The sequence below is a fragment of the Stegostoma tigrinum genome, chromosome 1, assembly GCF_030684315.1.
Source record: "Stegostoma tigrinum isolate sSteTig4 chromosome 1, sSteTig4.hap1, whole genome shotgun sequence".
In the NCBI taxonomy this organism is placed as follows: domain Eukaryota; kingdom Metazoa; phylum Chordata; class Chondrichthyes; order Orectolobiformes; family Stegostomatidae; genus Stegostoma; species Stegostoma tigrinum.
Genome location: NC_081354.1, coordinates 17,075,430 through 17,097,558, shown reverse-complemented (window position 1 = coordinate 17,097,558; position 22,129 = coordinate 17,075,430). Strand labels below are relative to the sequence as shown.

The window sequence follows — 22,129 nt, the reverse complement described above, 5'->3', positions numbered from 1 at the left end:
AAGCATTGTATGATGAATGGCAAACTGAAATTGATCCCCCTGCAAAAGAAATATAGTGAGAAGCTAGATTTGAGCCAAAATTTGTAATATGTGCCGACTTAGCCAATCATTTTGCTGCAGTGAGGCAACTCTTTTTGTTTTTCAAACAGTCATTTGAGAATGGAAGGAAAAGTAATCCACCTTGAAGAGTATCGCCAAAAGTAATGGAGTCTGATTTTGAGAACCATTTTATGGAATGCCTTTGAAAATTCTCGCAAACAGAAAGTGCTGGAGCAACTCAGTAGATCTGGCAGTGTCTTTGGAGAAAAAAACGAACTGCACGTTTTGAGTCTGATACGACTTTTGCGTAACTGAAAGAGGCTGGATGATGGTGTTTTTTAAAAAAAAACTTCTGAAAAACAGACATGGAGCGAGGGAAACAGATTGGCAATGGACTCAAGGACTCAATATTGAATTTCACAACTTCACAGCCTGACTACATGATATTTGTCTTTCATTTTTCTTACAGTGCCCACCATGACCACCACAATGGAATTGTCTTGTTTGCACCAGCTTTACTTTTCTGTCAGCAGAGAGAACCCACATGTTTTAAACAAAGAACACAGCATATTGTGCAGGTCATGTTAAGATCACCTATAACCATTAAAATCAAGAGGCATCTGTGAAGAAATAATGCCCAAATTGCAGTTATTCCACAGGTCTAACATTCATAGGTCAATCTTCGGATGTGTACCTCAGCATGCCATTCAAATGTCATGTTCACATTGGAATGGAATAGGTCGATGATTGTTGGAGGAGAATCCCTTTTATAAAGGGTGGGATTTTGCATCCTCCCCGTCAGCTGTTTTGTGTGGTTCCATCACCGAAGCATCGGATGCTGTTAATTTACAAATAGCCTTCAAATTCTTCAAAAAAACAAAGAGTATTCAATTTTGTTGATGCAGAAGATGTTTTGACATGGAGGGATGATTCTGAAATTGAGTGCGTCAAATTTGGTGAGAATTGGACCCCTTACAAAGATGTCATAGCTAAAGTGACTTGATGAATTCAGTATATTCTTTTCATTGGATGCCGAAGATAATGAATTTGATGATTTGCAGAACATCCTGATTGTAGTTACAGATATCCTTGTAGCGTTAATTCACTCAGTACAACATGTCACAGTGAATTAATTTGAATAACCAGAGTTATGTTTTCAGAATGGTGACTATTCTGCAGTTCACATTTTGTAATCAGCGTGTCAGTCTATCTCCAGTGGTCAACTTATTCCTTGCAATCTACGATACTCTTTTTCTGTCACTTTTTACACAGTGTGTCTTCACTTGGTATCCTGTCTGCCTATAAAGGGTAGCAATTGTAGGGAAATTAAAGTAGTGTGTTAATAGAATTCCATACTTTAGAGATACATGTCTCTTGCTAAATTTGATTAATGTGTTACCTTATTACCTGACATTTGTATTCTGAATAATGCGGTATTAAATTTGCTGGACTATATTTACACTGTGACAGCTCTGCCGAAGTAGCTAGGTTAATAATTGAACGTATGATATGATGCAAGTCAAAATGGTTGAAAACCATCATTTTAGATGTACCCCTAGGAGTTGCGAACTTATTTAGTAGATGAAAGTAAATTTTGAAAAAGTCTGACCTTCCAGGCAATCAGGAAAATGAATCAAAACAGTTCTTTTTGTGAAGTGCACACAGCCCATCTGTGTCTAATCCAGTAATTATAGACCAAGTTCAATTACCTTTTCAGTATTGGAGTAGGCTGGAGACTGGGCAGTGCACGAAGTTAAGGTTTTGTCTAGACCGCAAATAGACCACAGTCTAACGTTTTAATTTATTTCTAATTTTGTTTTTGTAGCTAGTTCTTGGTTTGTTAGTTTTTCAAAGTATAAAATTTTGCTTTGTTGGAAACAATTTATAGTACAGCTGAATTCTGACACAAATAGTTTGCCAATTTTTTTATTGCTTGAATAAAACAATTTAGATAAAACAATTTCGATAAAACAAAGACAGTTTACAAATATTAATGCCACAACCCACAACACAATTCATTTATTCAGCCATTTGAACTGCAGATAAACATAAAAATGTGTAACAGATACAGTCTTTCGATGCGAGTGCCTACACTTTTAAACATACAACCTTCTTGCACTCTTCACTAAAATCTAGCACATAGCAAACATACAAAAGAGGTGCAGGAGTAGGCCATATGGCCCTTTTGAGCCTGTTCTTCCATTCAAAGTAATCATGGGTGATCACCCAACCAAGTACCCTGTTCTCGCTTTCTTCCTGAGCCCTTTTTCATCTCTTTAGCCCTGAGTACTATATCTAACTCATTGAAAACATTGAAAGTTTTTTCCACAGTCACTTTCTGTGGCAGAGAATTCCATAGGGTCATCACTGTCTGGGTGAAGAAGCTTCTCTTCATCTCAGTCCACCCCCTGTCCAAAGACTGTGATCCCTTATTTTGAGAGTCTGGTCATCAGAAACTGCATTAACTCTAACCAATGATATTGGAAATTTATGTTTCCACAAGATTTCACCCTCATTCTTCTAAACTCCAGTGAATATGTTCCTAAATAGTCTAGTCTCTGCTCATACATCAGTTGTGCCATCTCAGGAACCAGGCTGGTAAATCTTTATTGCATTCTCTCTACAGCTTGAAAATGCTACCTGAGATAAGGAGATAAAAACTGCGCACAATACTCCAAGTATGGCCTCACCAAGGCTCTGTACAATTACAGCCAAGACATCTCTACTACTACTTGACCTTCAAATTTTCTTGAAGGTCAAAATAATATTTGCTGCTTTCACTGCCAGTTCCACCTGCCATGCTTATTTCAGACAACTTGTGTACAAAGATACCCAGGTCTTCTTGCACTTCTTTCCCAATCTATTACCATTCAGGTAAACTGTCCTCCTTCCTTTTTGCTACCAAAATGGATCACCTCACATTCATCCATAATGTATGTTAACTGCCTTGCATTTATCCATTCATGCAATTTGTCCAAATCAAAATCATCTCTGCATCCTGATCACAGCCCACTTTTGCACTAAGCGTTGGTTCAAATGTATGCTTGTGTCATGTTACTAAATTACATTTAGTATCGTCATCTAAATTATCAATATATATTCAAATTGGCTGGGGTTCTAGCACTGAACTCTGCACTGGTCACTACCTGCCACATGGAAAAGCACTTGCTTATTTCTACTTGTTTCCAGTCTGCTTAACCTATTCTCTATCCATATCAGTACCCTAATCCCAATCCTATGCACTTTAGTTTTGCATGCTAATCTATGATTTGGGAACTTAGTGAAAGCCTCCTGAAAGTCCTAGGAAACCACATCTACTGGCATCCCTTGATCAACTCTACTAGTTCCATCTTCTCAAAACAGTAGATTTTTCAAGCATGATTTCACTTTCACAATTTTTTTCCTTGTATTGTAAATCTTGTCCAATCCTGATGCTGCCTGGCCTGCTTTGTTCTTCCAGCTCCATACTGTGTTATCTCTGTGTTAGTGGCGGCATGGTGGCTCAGTGCTTAGCACTGCTGCCTCACAGCGCCAGGGATCCAGGTTCAATTCCACTCTTGGGTGAATATGTGTGTGGAGTTTCCGTGGGTTTCCTCCGGCTACGCTGGTTTCCTCCCACAGTCCAAAGGTGTGCAGGCTAGGTGGATCAGCCATACTAAATTACGTGTAGTGTTCCATCTCAGTGGATTGAGATGAGATCAATTCACATGGACAAGGAGAACCACCGTTTCGACTGAGACAACACCAAAATCCTGGGAAACGCTAGGCAGAGACAGGCACGAGAATTCCTAGAAGCCTGGCACTCCACAAAGCATGCTATTAATAAACATATTGAACTCGACCCAGTATACATTCCACTACGAAGGAAAATTGGAAGTGAGGCAATCCAGCTCCACTGACTCCAGAGTTTAAAAACCAGGCGGAAAAACACACCGATGCTTCATTGGAGGTTGCACTGAGGATGTTACCCAGCCTGGTAATGAAACGTCTGCGACACAAAAAAATCTAATGACGGAATTTGACTTAATTAGCTATACAGGAATTAGATAGTTTAGGCATTTAAAATCTAATTTAACTCATGGATAACTATTAAGCCCATGCCACAACTTCCCACAAATACCTCCCGATGACACCTCATCCAATCTGTAATTTCTCCCAGACCCCTGATAGCCATCCCTTTTGATCACACCTCTCCACTGAGTGTCTCTCCCAACCCTCCACTTTGCTGTCCAAAGCTTGCTGCTGCTGACCCAGTACCCCCTTCTGAGTGAACGTTCAAGACCTCCTGCTAAAGTGAATGTTGCTTGGCCACCCTATTCAAGTAACACACTTTCATTCTTAAACCATTTCCACCAAATCCAAACCCAACCGTCATCCTAATTTACAAACCTACCCTTTTACATCAAAGTTTCTGTCTGCAGTGCTTGACATTTGAATCTCAGAACACCACACACTGACCATAACAAACATTGTTGTGGCTTAACCTCTGATGATCCCATACTATGAGGGAACTGTGATAATTTCAGCTGTGCTCTGCATTTCTGAATGATTAGAATTCCCAGCTGGATATGTGGATCCTCAGAAGACTGAAGTGATTACACAGTAATCCACTCAAATTAGTCCAGGATCTCCAAAGATTCTTAGAGATGTTAAAACAGTTGGTAAAAGTTTTGCATCACTTGACAACCACTACAGAACCCCTGTGATGACTACTCAAAAAGATGCAAGGATAATGTTAGAACCCAGACCAAGAGAAAGATTTTCAGAGGATCAAGGACCCGTTGACACCTACAGATGTCTCAGCACAATGTAATTCTTTCTTTCCAGATCGTATCAGACAATGCTTCAACAATGGACTTAGCAAAAATGCTTTTCTAGGAGCAACTGAAAGAGTGTTGTGAACCAATCTCCTAGACCTCATAAGTATTATCAGACACTGAAACACAACATGTGGTGATCGAGAAGGGTGTTTGCCTTGGATATGTGGGCTTGTGTGAGATCTCCAGACTCCTTCCTAGGATTGCTAGAAGGAGATAGATCTTCATGGAGTGATCAATTCTTGGAATAGATTTCTAAGCATTAGATGAGGAAGAAAATTTTGAGTTAGGTGAATTAAAATGACATTAGAAGGCACTTTCATCCACATGTTCTTTATAATGAGAAAAAATTCTGAAAGAGCAAAAGAATAAATCGAAAATATGACTGTAAATTAGTGGATTTGTGTACTTTGGAAATGAATGGGAAATTGTCTGTTAAAAATATATAATTGAATAAAGAGCCAACTCCGTGTTGCTCATTTATAAATCACTGACAGATCAGTTTGTATTGATTGCAGCATAGACTATAGGAGTTTTGTTTATTCTATGCAGACTGCAGTACGACTCACCTCCTTTGTTGGACCTTCTTGGGAAGCCTTGTTGCTCCACGTGTGCCAGTCTCTCATTTGCCCCCGGTCACTTGAAAGGTATTAATAGGTGAGGGTTTCTGCCTTCTTCATTCTCTTTGATTACTCTCCAGTGAGTGAAAACAAAGGAATATTATTAAGTGGCAGAATTAATCCAGGAAAACTTCTTTTTAGGAAGAAGCTGTTACCATTTATTGCTTGTTTTTAATATGCCACATTTATCAACTATGTTACCTTAGAATATGAGAGATCCCATCATTCCTTGCAGACATAACTTGAAATATTCCTGAGCAGCATGATTGGAACTGTGTTCTTCTAAAAGGAAAATAAATTTAAACAGCGTTCATAGAGCTTTGAAGACTGCGCTGGTGACTTGTCCATTTTCTTTGCAAATTCTTTCTTTTCGACAACACCTAATCAACTAATTTTTGAGGGTAGAAAATTTAATCAATGGAGTTGGAAGTATATTAGTTGTACATATGCGAATTAAAACTTTGAGAGGCTGGACTTTATATTGGAGGCAGTATAAAAATTCAGGAGCAAGCCCCACCCGACAAACTTGGCAGGATCACTCCCGCCCGCCCCCACCCCATAGCCATTTTAAGGTGGACTGGCTGTCAAATGGCTAGAGGCAAGACTCCCTTGCAATGTCGCTACTGCAGCAAGACCTGCAAGGAGATGTGGAGCCAGCAGCTGCAACAGATGTGTGGATTCAGGACCTGCAAGGAGACCAGTGGTAACTTTGGCATCTCCCTTGGCCAGGCTCACAGGTCTGGATGATGACAGTGGAGGCCCAGACTGGACTGGCTGGGACAGAAGGGGAAGAGCTAGGTTGGAAGGTTGACCAACTCTCGGAATAGCCTTCCAATTAGATTGGTTGGTGACAAATATAAGAAACAATTAGATGCGGCAGAGTGTGGATTTGGCACTCAATGAGGAAGAAAGTGATGAAGTAGGTGAATTAAAATGGAATTAGTAGGCACCTTCTCATAAAGCTTCTGCACAGTGGACCCATCTGAGCTAGGGGAGCCTGTCAAAATTCCCCAAAGTACTGAAAAATTATCAGCCAGATGTTCAGATGTTAGAAATAGGGAAAATGTTATAATCTATTGTTTAGGATCAAGCAAACTTGGTTATATTACACATATTCCCCTCTTCTATGTCACTTTTATGCATTCATGAGATCACCTGCTGGCTAGGACAACATTTATTGTCCAAATTGGCCAGAAGGCTGTTAAGAGATAACCACATTGCTGTTGATCTGAAGTTATACGTAGGTCGGATCGGGTAATGATGGCTTATTTCCCATTCTAAAGGACAGAAGTGAACTACTTGAGTTTTTACAATGGATGAGTGGTCTCACAATTGGCACAAGGCTAGTTTTTAACTGTATGGTTTTTTTTACTGCATCTGCAATAGTGAGATTCAAAGCCATGTCAGCAGGATAGTTTCCTAGGGCTCTGGATTATCATTACATGTGAAGGGTAGACAAGGAAATGTGAAAGGAAGAGCATTGTAGGTTGAAAATATTGTACAGAAGTGCACTTTGACAGGCAAGGTATGTAGAAAAGCTCTATTTGTAAAGTTCTTTGTTGCAAATTATTGGAATCTTGACAATGTTGGTAATCAGAATGACCAGTGTGTCCTTGCACACAAATCACGGAAAGTTAAAATGGATAGACAGCAAGCAAGTGGAAATCAAATAATGTGTTAGGCTTTATTACAAAGGGATTGGAGGAAGAGAGTAAAGAAGCCTTCCTACCTGATGATCAGAGATAATGGGAACTGCAGATGCTCGAGAATCCGAGATAACGAAGTGTGGAGCTGGATGAACACAGCAGGCCAAGCAGCATCTTCGAACCACAAAAGCTGACGTTTCAGGCCTAGACCCTTCATCAGGAAAGGGGGATGGGAGGATTCTGAAATAAATAGGGAGAGAGGGTTAGGCAAACCGAAGGTGGAGAGGAGAGTATAGGTGAGGGGGTAGGGAGGGGATAGGTCAGTCCGTGGAGGATGGACAGATCAAGGGGGCGGATTGAGGTTAGTAGGAAGGAAATGGAGGTGCAGCTTGAGGTGGGAGGAGGGGATAGGTGAGGGGAAGAACAGGTTAGGGAAGCGGGGATGAGCTGGGCTGGTTTTGGGATGCAGTGGGGGGGAGGGAGATTTTGAAGCTTGTGAAATCCACATTGATATCATTAGGCTGCAGGGTTCCTAAGTGGAATATGAGTTGCTGTTCCTGAAACCTTCAGGAGGCATAATTATGGCACTGCAGGAGGCCCAGGATGGACATGTCATCCAAGGAAAGGGAGGAGGAGTTAAAATGGTTTGCGACTGGGAGGTGCAGTTGTTTATTGCGAACCGAGCATAGATGTTCTGCACAGGGGCCCTCAAGCCTCCGCTTGGTTTCCCCAGTGTAGAGGAAGCCACAATGGGTACAGCGGATGCAGTATACCATGTTGGCAGATGTGCAGGTGAACATCTGCTTGATATGGAAAGTCATCTTGGGGCCTGGGATGGGGGTGAGTGAGGAGGTATGGGGGCAAGTTTAACACTTCCTGCGGTTGCAGGGGAGGGTGCCAGGTGTGGTGGTTGGAGGGGAGTGTGGAGTGGACAAGGGAGTCACGGAGAGAGGGTCTGTCTGGAAGGCAGACAAGAAGCGGGGATGGGAGAATGACTTTAGTGGTGGAATCAGATTGTAGATGGCAGAAGTGTCGGAGGATGACGCATTGTATTCGGAGGTTGGTGGGGTGGTATGTGGGGACTAGGGGGATTCTCTTTTGGCGGTTATTGCGGGGGCGGGATGTGAGGGATGAGGCGCGGGAAATGCGGGAGACTCAGTTGTGGGCGTTCTCGACCACTGCGGGGGTGGGAGAGTTGCGGTCTTTGAAGAATGAGGACATCTGGGATGCGCGGGAGTGGAATGCCTCATCCTGGTAGCAGATGCGGCGGAAGCAAAGGAATTGGGAATAGGGGATGGAATTTTTGCAGGAAGGTGGGTGGGAGGAGGTGTATATTACTACCTGGTGAGATTGAATGGACTGCCTCAATGTTCTGTAGATTTAGAAGAATGAGACGAGGTCTAATTGAAACAGTGTACAATTACTTAAGGGACTTGATAAGATACATGCTGAGAGAACGTTTCCACCTAAAACTAGACGTCAGAATCTCAGAACAAGGACTTTGCCATTTAAGACTGAGATGAGAAATTTCATCGCTCAAAATGCTGTGGATTTCTGTAATTCTCTACTGCAGAGTGCAAAGGCATACTCTAGACGTAGATCTCTAGATATTTTGTTACTGAGGGTACCAAGGGATTTGGGAAAGTGCGATGTGTAAATTGCAGGTTTTATACTTTTTCCCTTTCTAATTATAATGATTATTGCTAGTATTTATAGCAGTCAAACAATTATCATCCCACTTTACTCACCAATTTCTAAAACACTTCGAATTTTTGCACTAATTTGTCCTGGTTTTGTGTTTCTTAAAATTACAGTTCAGTAACCAGCTGGCATCATGGCAGTTGAGAAGTTTTTAGATATATTTAGCACTTGAGACAAGGGCTGAAAAGGCAATTGCTTTGCCTGTGCCAGATGCCATTAAATTGATGCCATTGCGTAGACAGCCAGATGTATTGTTGCCTTCCCAAGTCCTAGCTAAGGCTTTCTCTGTATCAGTAGTCCTGATTATGCCTTTTGTACTACAGTGATGTTGCTATAAGATAAATTACAGATATACCCTAGGGATAGATATGGGAATAGCTTTTGCCAATTGGTAATTAATATTCTCCTGACCCTACACAATCAGTAGTTTAATACGCATTTGTAAACTACTCTTCTTCTATCATGTGATTACCCAAAACATTACTGCAATATGGCCTCATCTACCTTACCCCATGTACTTTTGCCTGAAAAGCTAATGAGTTCTGTATGTAGTAAGATGGTTAGAAATTTATATCAAAGTTTAGCTTGCTTTTAGCATAAGCTAAATAATGTTAAAACTAGCCTCTATGTAATTTTTCCCTTTGTTCTTCTTGCAAAATATCTATAGTGGTGATGAAACCAAACCTATTATAAGAAAAATATTGTGAGTATGACTGGATAATTAAAGGTGTCATTTGTAGACTTAATTAAAATAGAATGCTACAGCACAGAGGGAGGCCACTCAGTCCATTGTACCCACACTGGCTGTTTGGTAGAGCTATCACATTAATCCCATTCACTGTTGATTTTCCAAAACTATGAAAAATTATTTGATTTTAAAGTAAGTTTAGACTCTTTAAGCAACCTATTAGAATTTACTATTGTGGTTTAGAAATTGTAAATGTGACCCAAAAACAATTATTTTCAATAAACACCAATTGTAAGAGCACTCCTATTAATCTTGCAGCTTGTACATAGTTGCTACTGTTGTAAAAAAGGTATGCAACACTTTACTATATATAGTCTCTTTCTGGTTGTAAGAGAGAGAAACCCAGAGTACTGGTATTTCCTTCCTCTCCCTTAAATGACTATCTGCCTTCCGCTTTCTGCCTCCCTTTGATGGCCCAACAAAAACGTGCTCTGTGGGGCATGTTAGTTGATCACTCTGCAAGCAATGTACAACAAGGTATGCTGTTTGTTTATTGATTTCAACTCCCCAAGGGGCATCAAACCACAAAGTGCTCTTCCTGTGCACTGAACTTGAAAAAAACTTGATTCCAAATGTTTGACTGCAGAATACTAGGTTGTGGAATGAGTTAGGACATATGCCACTTCAACTGTTGAGGTGTGTTTCTGTTCAGCTCTGTGAACAGAATGAAAATCTCTTCATTAGCTCATGATTTATTCTGAGCTGATGGATTTCATCAGAGCGATTGTGAAATGTTATACCTGATCACATTGGCTGCACACTAAGAGAGAAATTTGTTTGGGTTCCTTCACCTGATGGTTATTAAGTAACAAATGGTTGTGGTGGTAGGAGGATCCAATAGAGAAAGCCTGACAGTTTGGCACAAGGCATGGATTGATGTTTCTTTCATTTTCCCTTCCCTCCCAACTCTTCCCAGTTTCAGGTAGACATTTTATCTCCTGAACAATACTTTTGATTTGACAGAATGCCATAAAGTGATTTACACAAATACGACTGGTATCGAGGCAGAGTTTTTTTTTCCTGACCCTGCTGTACTGATACAATGATCAAGCTTTTACAAGACTTCTGTCTTCCATCTTGCAGACCTTACTACTCTGCCAGTTATCATCATTAAGGTTTAAGTATGGTCAGTATTGATTATCAGATCTTGATCAGTTAACATTTGATCCCATGCAAACACATTGATTAGATAGTAACATTTCGTTACGATCTGTATGGGTGCACATTAAAATCCAGCTATTTTTAAAAAAACATTATCATAGAAGCGTTCAAACATGCAGTCATTCTTTTTATTTTTATATTAAATTATAATATTACAAAATCTTAAATTTATATGTGTACAGCCCTGCCACTATATGATGAGTACATAGTTCCTTCTGTTCTACAGTTGTCTCTACATGTCCATTCGCAAACCATTTGACAGTTGGTTTTGCCGCATCCTTATGGTAAGAGCTTGCATTTTCAGTCTGTATTGTCTGAATAATGAGTAATGCTGTGTAAATGTGTATGTAGTTTAACTAGTGAAAATCACAATGACTTTAAACTATTTTGATAGCTGTGTATTTAATACCTTGTAGCAGCTCATCATTGCAAAATATATTGAAGTTAACTCATTTAAATAAGACAGCAGATAGGCAACCAACCTTTGGCTGTTGGGGGAGTAGATAGCAGGTAGCAATTTTCACTTAAATTAGCCAATTCTTCCTGATCAAATAGTTGGCAGCGTACAGAGAATTATAACTGCCAGTTGCCATGCCACAACATCTATGCATGCATTTGGCCAATAAATTTATTTGGATTGTGATCCTGTGTGAGATTAGTGGATTTGAGTAACATATCCATATAGACCTTTGTGGGATTAAGTAACTCAAACTAATTTAATATTTGTTTTATGTCTCTTAAATGTTTGAGACTAAATGGGAAATTTGAGTTCCAGGGATCAGTAAAATACAGTATATAGAAAAAATTTCAGATCATGACAGTATTGCTCCTGACATTGCTTGAGATCATGACATTACAATATTGCAAGAGCTTTTACATCAACACACTCATGCAGACAGTGCTAAAGCAGATCTACAACCGTAAGGGCCAGTCATAAAACCAATGAAAGAGCCACACATCATCAAATATTGATGATCTGGCAGCACCAGAACAGTGAGGTCTTGTGTTCTTGATGACTAGGCGACTGAAGATCAAACTGAGTGGAATAGATCGGTCCCCAAATCCATAGATATTATTTCAGCATGTATTTTTTAAATTGGAGCCAGCTTCCATGCAGTGCTGAGACTGGTTTAAGTATCAGAATATTTGGATGACATTATAAAGGAGCAGGATGACCAGCATAGTGTAATTCCTTGACTTATTGTTAATGTTAGCAAGAGAATATCACTGTCGTGACAGGGTTTAAAAGTATGGACCAGTTCCTGACTTTTCACTTGCAAATCTTTTTTATGATCTTTTAAAAGTAAGCTGTTTTCTGCCTGTACTGATGTAAAACAGAAACAGTGTATAGTTTCAGTGATGAGATTAGATGCAGCCAGGCTGACTGTCTCCTGGGTCTCCATTTCCCAAAAGTTTAGGCCACCCCCACTTCATTGTTTGGGTATTATTTACTTTTTAGGGTCTTGAATTACAGGAGCAATTGATCCCTATGACCTAGTGTAAAGCCTTCATCATGGCAGTGGGAATCTGAGCTTAAACGTATACATGCAAAAGACCAATCAACCACAAACACAGCAGTTGTCCTGTTAAAGGTTCATCTTGGAATGTCGGGATTAATGCCCTCTAGCAGATTACATAAATACTGCAGCAAGTTTCTTTTGGAACTGACGGGAAATTACAGAAGCTTACTATCTAAACTTATAAACTGACAATGTTGAAAGTCTTCTAAGCAGTTGCAAGCTAACTGTTAATTATAAAAAGTACAACTATATTACTGTTTGATTTTCAGTAAGTGGAGTTACCGCTGTCGATTTTAACAACTGTACTGCTGACCTTATGGTTAGAAAGTGTTTTCATGTAGTGCTATTCCCTTATTTCTTATTCCTGGAATTGTTCATTCTCAAAGCTCATCCTTTATTTAAAGCTTCCTGACAATAAGGACACTAAGCATTTTGTACATGGATGATGAATGTCCACTAAATGAGCAAACGTTTGCCCAGTGTGTGTAAACACACAGTGCTAATGTAATCCAGTAGTTTACTTTAGGAATATTTAGTGACCTAAATCAATTATCACAGGCTTGCTATAAATTTGAGTTGTGTTCTGGGTAACTTCTGTTTAGGCTAAAAGTCATGCTTTTAAACCAGGCTTTATTTACATTGCTAAATTTACATGTTGAAGTCCCTTCTTCAATTTGCAGCATTGTAAATAACATATACTGTGTGGAGGTGAGGGAGACTATCTTTCACCCATTGGATACAGAAGTGCAGTTATAGTGAAAAAGCTGCTTGTTGTTAAGTTAATGTAGATGTCAAGTGATTTAACTTTTTTTGTTCTTTCTGAGATCACTCTGCTGTGTAATATAGCCATTTGGTTAATGATTACATTAATTTAATTAACCAAATGGATATATTACACAGTAGAATGATCTTAACAAGGAATGGAATTGAAGGAGTTGATGGAATGCAAGCCTCCTGCATGGTTGGGATTTATGTTACTAACTCTGCCCTACATCATGCCAAAAAGGCTAATTATCTTAATAGTTTATAACGTAGAGATACTTGCACTTGTGTTTAGGCAAATTGGTTGATAAACAGTTCATTTTCTCATGTGGGCCTCTTTTTTTTTTCTGGGTCAGTTTGATTTAGAGTCATAGAAACATACAGCATGGAAATAGACCCTTCGGTCCAACTCGTCAGATATCCCAGATAAGTCTAGTCCCGTTTGCCAGCATTTGGCCCATAACCTTCAAAACCCCTTCCTATTCATATACCCACCCAGATGCCTTTTAAATGTTGTAATTGTACCAGCCTCCACCACTTCCTCTGGAAGCTCATTCCATACCCACACCAATATCCTTTAAGGAAGGAAACTGCCATCCTTACCTGGTCTGGTCTATATGTGATTCCAGACCCACAGCAATGTGGTTGACTCTTAACTGCCCTCTGGGCAATTGGGGTTGGTCAATAAATGCTGCTCAGGCAGCAATGCCCTTATCCTGTGAACGAATAAAGAAGTAAATAAAAGACCCTCCGTGTGAAAAAGTTGCCCCTTAGGTCCCTTTTAAATCATTCTCCCTCACCTTAAACCTATGTTGTCTAGTTTTTGACTCCCCCACCCCAGGTAAAAGACCTCACATATTTACCCTATCCATGCCCCTCATGATTTTATAAACCTGTATAAGGTCACACCTCAGTCATGGACCCTCCATGAAAAATAGCTTCAGCCTATTCATCCTCTTCCTATGACTTAAACCTTCCAACCCTGGCAACATCTGTAAAGCTTTTCTGAACCCTTTCTAGTTTCACAACCTCCTTCTTATCGCAGGGTGACTAAAATTGCCTACAGTATTCCAAAAATGGCCTAACCAATGTCCTGTACAGCCACAACATGGCCTCCCAACTCCTGTACTCAATGCTCTGTCTAATAAAGGCAAGCATAATGAATGCCTTCTTCACTATCCAATCTGCCTGCGACTCCATTTCAAGGAACAATGAACCTGCACTCCAGGGTGTCTTTGTTCAGCAACACTCCCCACCTGACCTTACCATTAAGTGTCCAAGTCCTGCCTTGATTTGCCTTTCCAAAGTGCATTTACATTTACCTCACATTTATCCAAGTTAAACTCCATCTGCCAGTCCTCAGTCCATTAGCCCATCTGATCCTGTTGTACTCTGAGGTAACCTTCTTCATCGTCCATTACACCTCCAGTTTTGGTGTCATCTGCAAACTTACTCACCAAACCTCTTATGTTCATATCAAAATCATTTATGTAAATGATGAAAAACAGTGGACCCAGTACCAATCCTTGTGGCTCACAGTCCTTCAGTCTGAAAAGCTATCCTCTATCATCACCCTCTGTCTTCTACCTTCAAGCTAGCTATGTATCCAAATGGCTAGTTCTCCGTGTATTCCATGTGATCTAACCTTGCTACTCAGTCTACCATGAGGAATCTTGATGAATGCCTTACTGAAGTCAATATTGATTACGTCCACTGCTCTGCCCTTGTCAATCCTCTTTGTTACTTCAAAAAACTGAATCAAGTCAGTGAGACATGACTTACACACACAAAGCCATGTTGACTATCTCTAATCAGTTCTTGCTTTTCCAAATGCATGTAAATCCTGTCCTTCAGGATTACCTCCAACAACTTGCCCATCACCGATGTCAGGCTCACTGGTCTATAGTTCCCTGGCTTTTCCTTACCACATTTCTTAAATAGTGGCACCACATTTGCCAACCTCCAGTATTCCGGCACCTCACCTGCAGCTATCAATGATACCAATATCTTGGTAATGGGTCCAGCAATCACTTCCTTAGCTTCCCACAGAGTTCTAAGGTGCACCTGATCAGGCCCCAGGGACTTATTCACCTTTATATGTTTTAAGACGTCCAACATCTCCTTCTCTGTAATATGGACATTTTTCAAGACGTCACTATTTCCCCGTGTTCTCTACCTTCCATATCCTTCTCCATAGTAAACACTGATGCAAAATACTTGTTTAATATTTCCCCCACCTCCAGCAGTTCCACACATAGGCAGCCCTGCTCATTTTTAAGGGACCCTATTCTCTCCCAAGTTACCATTTTGTCCTTGATGTATTTATAATATTCCTTTGGATTCTTCTTAACCGTATTTGCCAAGGCTATTTATTGTCCTGTTTTTGCCCTCCTGATTTTCCTCTTAACTATACTCCTGCTGCCTTAGTACTCTTCTAAGGATTCACTCAATTTCTACTGTCTATACCTGACACATGCTTCCTTCTTTTTCTTGACAGAAACTTCAATTTCTCTAGTCATCCAGCATTCCCTACATCTATCAGCCTTGCCCTTCACACTGACAGGAACATACCGCCTCTGGACTCTTGTTATCTCATTTTTGAATGCTTCCCATTTTTCAGCCATCCCTTTACCTGCAAACATCTGCCCCCCATGCCCAATCAACTTTTGAAAGTCCTTGCCGAATAACATCAAAATTGGCCTTCCAACAATTAAGAACTTTAACTTTTAAAGTTCTTTTCCATCACTCTTTCCATCCTTTTCCATCACTATTTTAAAACTAATAGATTTATGGTACCTGGCCCTGAAGTGTGCTCCCCCCTGACACCTCAGTCACCTGCCCTGCCTTATTTCCCAAGCGCATGCCAAGTTTTGCACCTTAACTAGTAGGTACATTCACAAACTGAATCAGAACATTTTCTTGTACTTCACAAATTCCTCTCCACCCACACCTATGACAATATGACAGTTCCAGCCTCTCTTTGGAAAGTTAAGATCCTCTACCATAGCCACTCTATTATTCTTACAGATAACTGAGATCTCCTTACAAATTTGCCTCTGAATTTCCCGCTGACTACTGGGGCATCTACAGTACAATCCCAGGGAACGAATGACCAGTGAGCCTGACATCTGTGATGGGCAAGTTGTTGGAGGGAATCCTGAGGGACAGAATTTGCATGTATTTGGAAAGGTGATCATCCCTTTCCTATTTCTCAGTTCCACCTGAATAACTTCCCTGCATGTATTCCTGGGAACATCCTTCCGAAGTACAACCGGAATGTTACCTCGAATCAAAAGTGCTATTCCCCCTGCTCTCTTGCCACCCTCCCCGGCCTTTATCTCCTTCCTACAGTATCTATATACTGGAACATTAATCTGCCAGTTCTGTCTATCCCTGAGCCATGTTTCTGTATTTGCTATAATATCCCAGTTACGTGTTCCAAACCTTGCCCTTGCGTTCCTCCACCTTAACTGTTAGGCCTCTTGTAGTTCCTAGTTTACTTTTGTTTTTGAGTTAACTTTCTCATTAAATTCACCTTTTGCCCGTTTCTTCTCTTCTGCCTTCCTATTTCACCCCTATCCTTTTTGATCATTTCCTGGCATAAGTGGTGGTATGATTTCTGATGGCCATAGGATGAAACTGACCCAAAGAGTTAAAAACTAGAGCGAATTGTAAACAGTGAGATAGAACTGTGTCTGTTAACAATGTACTGGAATGGAATAGGTATGTTTGCAGTGAGATGGAGCAGTTCCGGTCTGTTAGTAATGAGGTATTGTAAATTGGGTCTGCAGTAACTATGTAGATTGTTACAATCTTTGACCAGATCAGCAAATTAATATTACAGTCTATTTCGGGATGGGATTTAGTTTAGTTATGTAGAAAAAGCGAGCAATCCTGGGGACTTACTAGAAGAATTAAACCATAAAACCCACTTTTGACAAACATGCCAAGAGTTGACGAACAGCTTCAGCTGAAGAGTAATGCTTGGCAGGTCCTAAGGTTCAATGGTATGAAATTTGTTTTATTTAAATTCACAACTATTGCTATTGAATACACTTTAGATTTAATATACTTGTTCATGATTTTTACAACAATAGTACAATTGTATCTGGAATGATACCTTGAATTTTTGTCTGTCTTCCTCAGAGACCACCTACAAGGACGCCTGCCCTGACTTAATAGGCATGAGGATGAGTCTCCTCAAATGCTCCTCACTTCCAGGAGAGGGGAAATGTTAGGCTATACACCTTGTATCTGGTCACGAAAGCATCTTTTAAAGTTGCTTCGCTTGCAGTACAGTAGAGGAGTAATTAATTGCCTATATTAAGTATACATTTTAAATAAATTGGATTGATTGATTTTTCTCTTTTGTGTCCACTCTGTTGAAAAGGCTTTCTCAGAAATTTCAGGTGCTTCTTTTGAAACATTGACATTAAAACTATTGTATGCTCAGTGATTCCCAATTACTGATCACAATCATAATCTATCCACAACAAATCAAAAATAATACCTAGCCCAGTTTAACAGATAATCAGCTCGTGTTATTGAGCCTACAGATAGAAATAGCACACATTTGGTTAAAATGAAGGATGCTAATCTAAGTATGTTAGGATAACTTGGCATGATTGATTTTCTACCTGAATGTTAATGTAATTAACTTTATTTTGTTAAATAAAACCTCTTTGTTTAGCAATTGGGGTTCTACTGTCTGTGTTGTAAGATACTTCCAGTTTGTAGAAAGATGTGATTTGATTATTAATGGGAAATGATTTACAAAAGTTCGTCTTCAATACCATGTAATTGTTTAACAGATTAAAACTAATGTAATAATGCTGTACTCTGCTGACTGTACTGATGATAGTGTATATAAATTTTGCAAATCGTTTGAGTACTCATTTTGAATCCTCCAAAGCAGTTTTTTTTTCTACTTCACATTTTTTTTAGAATGTATGTTTTATGGATATATGCATAGACTATTTCGAATAGTAACTAAAGTTTCATGTTCAGTCTCATTGAAGCATTGAGAAAGTTTCAGTAATTTCAGGTTTATCATGTATACAGACCTCCAAAGTGTCTGTCTGGAGGAAAAATGGTGAGCACAAGCTAACAAGCTCCTGTTAAATGTTTCGCCAATAGTTGTGTCTTTAATAAAAGTTAATTAAATGCAAGTCCCTAATTTTGCAGTTTTCGTCTATAAAAGATCAAAGCAGATGCCTAATGCGATGTTGTGTAATGTTTACGGTTGTTATTTTTATGATGTTACCAATAAATTTAGTAAAGGAAGATAACAAATACGAAACTCATTGTGATAAAACTGTTTCAAGCTCACTGTCCCTGTAGTTGCTGTAGACTGCCCTGGCAAAAGTGGCCTTCTGTGTTACTTCATGAATATGTTTGTCAACCTGCAGAGGTCTGCAGTTTCCTTCGGTGGATGTCTGCAAAAAAAGGAGAGGATGGATCATGTTGGGTTGTTCCCTGAGCAGGTTGCCAAAGTAATTTGACAAAATGAATCACCGAAACTTTCCAACAAACACTAAGACATCGCTTGGCTGGTGGTGAGGAGGGTGTTGGGTTCCCTTTTAGGAGATCCCTACACACTTGATACAAACGCAATACGCCAACTTCTGTGAATAGCCACAGTTTATTTAAGTACAAGCTTTTGGAGGAACACTTAACAATCTTCGCAGGGCTTGCGGAGCCGTGTCAAGCGATGCTCCCCAATAAGGGAACCGTCTTCCCTTTATATAGGATTTTACATCACAGTCAGTCATGTACGCAAGATACAACTTCTTACTTCCCCATAATCATATGCCTAGCAACAGTGATAGTAATGACTTAATCACCTAACATTAGCAAAGGTCAGTCCCCCAAAAACAATGTGTACAACTAGAAAGTTCCTCACTTCTCAATCGCCACTCTAGACAGTTCTATATCTTTTTAGCCGTAGTTCAACATTTACAGAGAGCAGAGTATAATTAGATTAGCACAATTTGTCTGCGAGACAGAGGCACCCACAGCGCAGCTTAGCACCTAATTTCTTACATGTCAGCAGAACAAATATTCACCCTTTAACATTTCAGAGGGCATTTCCTGTAAGATCCTTTATGTACGCCTGGGTTCTCTATACCACTGCACTCTGCACACAAAGTGGTCGCAGAGGGGTAGAGGTTGTCATACATTACCTGCTGGAATGTGCCTTTGCAACGGAAGTCTGGAGAGAGATGCAGTGGTTTTTGTCAAGGTTCGCCCTGAGCAGCTCCACGATGCGGATTCTGTGCTATACGGTCTGATCTGTAGAACACATGCAGAGACAAATATTGACTGAGCCTGGAGGATCATCAACTAAGTGAAAAATGCTCTTTGGCCTGCCTGAAACTTATTGGTCTTCCAGCGCAAGGAGTTGATGTTGACCGAATGTTGCAGACTGGCACATTCCAAAGTCCAGGACTACATGCTGAGGGACGCACTAAAGCTTGGGGCAGCTGCCACCAAGGCACATTGGAGAAAGACCGCCATCTAAGGTCTTTCTGCCAAAGTTAAATGGGGTTCCGTTCAGTTATTGGGCCCTCCCTGTGCTTCAAATATATGTAAATATGGTAATCTACGAGAACTGCCTTTGGTTTGTTTGTTGGATAGAGTCAAACTGCATTGTTTGTTTGTTTCTTTGTATGTTACAGTACAGAACTGAACTACTTAAGTGACTGTGTATTTATATAGAGATATTTTTCTGAATGAAGAATGGCTTGCCAGTAGTCTGCCCTGCCTGTCGTTGACATAAATTGAAAGAGTTGGTAGTTGACCAGTTTGGACTTGTGAATGTAATTTCCCTGGCCATCAAGTCATGGTGTGAAATTTTGACTTGGAGCTTCTGGTTAGAACTGGGGATGTTATTCATTGCACCATAAGACCCCTGGATTGCTTCCACCCTCATCTCTTCTTTTTCTACTACCAACAAGAAACAGGACTGGGATTGTTTTTTGCTCTCCCTCAAAGACTGCCTAAGCCCTCCTGCCCCAGACTTAATGAGCAGGAAGGAGAGGTGCCTGAAAAACTCCTCACTTCCATAGCCTGGGAGGGCATTAAATTATACTCATTGTATCTAGCCATTAACTGTGTAAAAGTAGCTTCAAAGTTGATTTGCTTGCAGCAAAGTACAGGAATAATTAATTGCTTTTATTAAATGAGGCACTGAGTAACTAATTCAGTATTCAGACTTTCTTTAGGTCATAGAATTTAATTATCCTTTCACATTTTCAGTTATAATCCATCCTTGCAAAGTTGGACACTTCTCAACTAATCTTTGTTATCTCGATATTAGCAATCCTATAGCGCCACCAGATGTTCGTAATTGGGAACACACAGACCCGTGTCTCAAACTTTTACAGTACCCTATATCAACTGTGGATTTAACAATCTCTCTTTGCAGACCACTGTTGCTTTCTGCCTTTGAGAGAGTTTGTTCTTTTCTATTATTTTTCAAAAATTTTAGTATATTATTTTCATTGCAACAATTTTGCAGTAATAACAAGTTTCATGACTTGGTGCGGGAGCAGTGGTCTAGTTTACAGGAAGAAATTGGGGGACACCAGTAGAACTTTCTGTTAATTAGGAGTAAATTTCACAGCATTCAATGTTTTAGCATGTGCAATTCAATTCAGGAACTTATTTGCAAGCTACTGTTTTCTTTCAGAAACTATACTATATCAATTTCTTGTCAAGAAGTTCAGTATTCAAAAACACGAAGGGTGTGAAGTTGCTGTATTTATCAATATTGTAACACCAATATTACTTTCTTTATCAGAGAAAAACGAGATTTGTCAACTCAAATGTATGAATTTTCAAAAGCATCTTTTGATTCTTAATTTCAGTCACTCAACCTCTTTGTCATTGAAAATTAGCATTGTAAGTGCGGAGTTGCAATATTTAAATATAGCTGGAAGACTTGAGTAGAAATTTTAAACTTCTTTACATTTCTGTCTTGCATCTTGCTTCTGCTCTTTTCATCACTTTCTTCTTTCTGCACATGATTTTGCATTGGGGTAACTGTTCTAATTTGCACTTGCTGGATTAGACCTTCTGACTGTTCTGCATGACTCCACAATTTACATATAGATGCCACCTTAAAGCCCTTGAGAAGGACCATTAATGCTGTTTGAGATGGATTCTTTGCCTCAGCTGGTTGCACAGGCCTCTGAACGTCATCATCTTTCAAGAACCCAATAGCACCAGCATCGAGGCGTCTTTAATCCGAAATCAATGCAGCTGGGATGGCCACAAGTTTTAGGATTGCCAAAGCAAATCATTGTTGCCCCGCTCTAGAAATGTTCTTGAACAAGAGGAGGCCCAAGGCAGTACTTCAAAGACTCCATGAAGGCTTATCCAAGAAATGAAATGCAGACGTCAGCATCTGGGAGTCCCTTTCTAGGAAGCAACTTACTTGGAGGAACCTCCTATGTGAAGTGATACAATTCTTTGAAAACATTCATCAGCAGAAGGAAGTACAGGAAATAAACATTAGAAAGGAATACTAATGATCTCAAGGCAAAAGACAAATTCCGTGTCCTGAAATCATCTGCCGATTGTGTGGTTGGAGATGCAGCTGTAGGATCAGGGTAATCAGCAATGTAAGGACTCACAGAACTGAAAGAGACGTAGAAAATCCTAGGTGGACAATCATACATATTAGAGAGTGAGTGCTCATGAGGAGCTTAGATTGTGCGTCAGCCTGGTTTAGGAGACTCATCAGCATTTGTCCTGTTTATACTAGTCTTGGATCTTCTGAAGTGGCTATCACGTTGCTTCGCTTCTCTAAGTACTGCAGGTGACAATGAAAAAGTCTACATAATATCTGTGGTTGAGTGTTAATGTCATGAACAGCAAGCACTTTTTGTTCATCACTGAATGCAACATCCAAGATCAATAATATTTTCAATTCCAAGAAGAAATTTAGTCATGAGTGGGATCAGTGATTAATTAAGTAAGGATCTTATGTGATTTCCTAGGGGGGAGATGGGCCGTTAATTGTGCGCTTACATTATATTGCTTGTACCGTACCAAATCCAAAACTTTATTGTGCAATAATTAGGGCTCTAGTTTTTACTTTACAGTCAGATCA

General features: G+C 39.9%; 1 protein-coding gene across 2 annotated transcripts in view; it reads left to right on the top strand.

The window, feature by feature from the left end:
* The window catches only part of stx18 (syntaxin 18), a 167,068-nt gene that overhangs the window by 58,515 nt on the left and 86,424 nt on the right, over positions 1-22,129 (top strand). Inside the window, exon 2 of one of the 2 annotated variants that reach the window (XM_048527431.2) lies at positions 10,959-11,016. The exons of the other annotated variant lie outside the window; for it this stretch is intronic. Within the exon in view, the coding sequence (XP_048383388.1) occupies positions 10,969-11,016 (48 nt within the window). The 5' untranslated portion in view covers positions 10,959-10,968. The remainder of the gene's footprint in view (positions 1-10,958; positions 11,017-22,129) is intronic. 2 annotated transcript variants of the gene reach the window in all.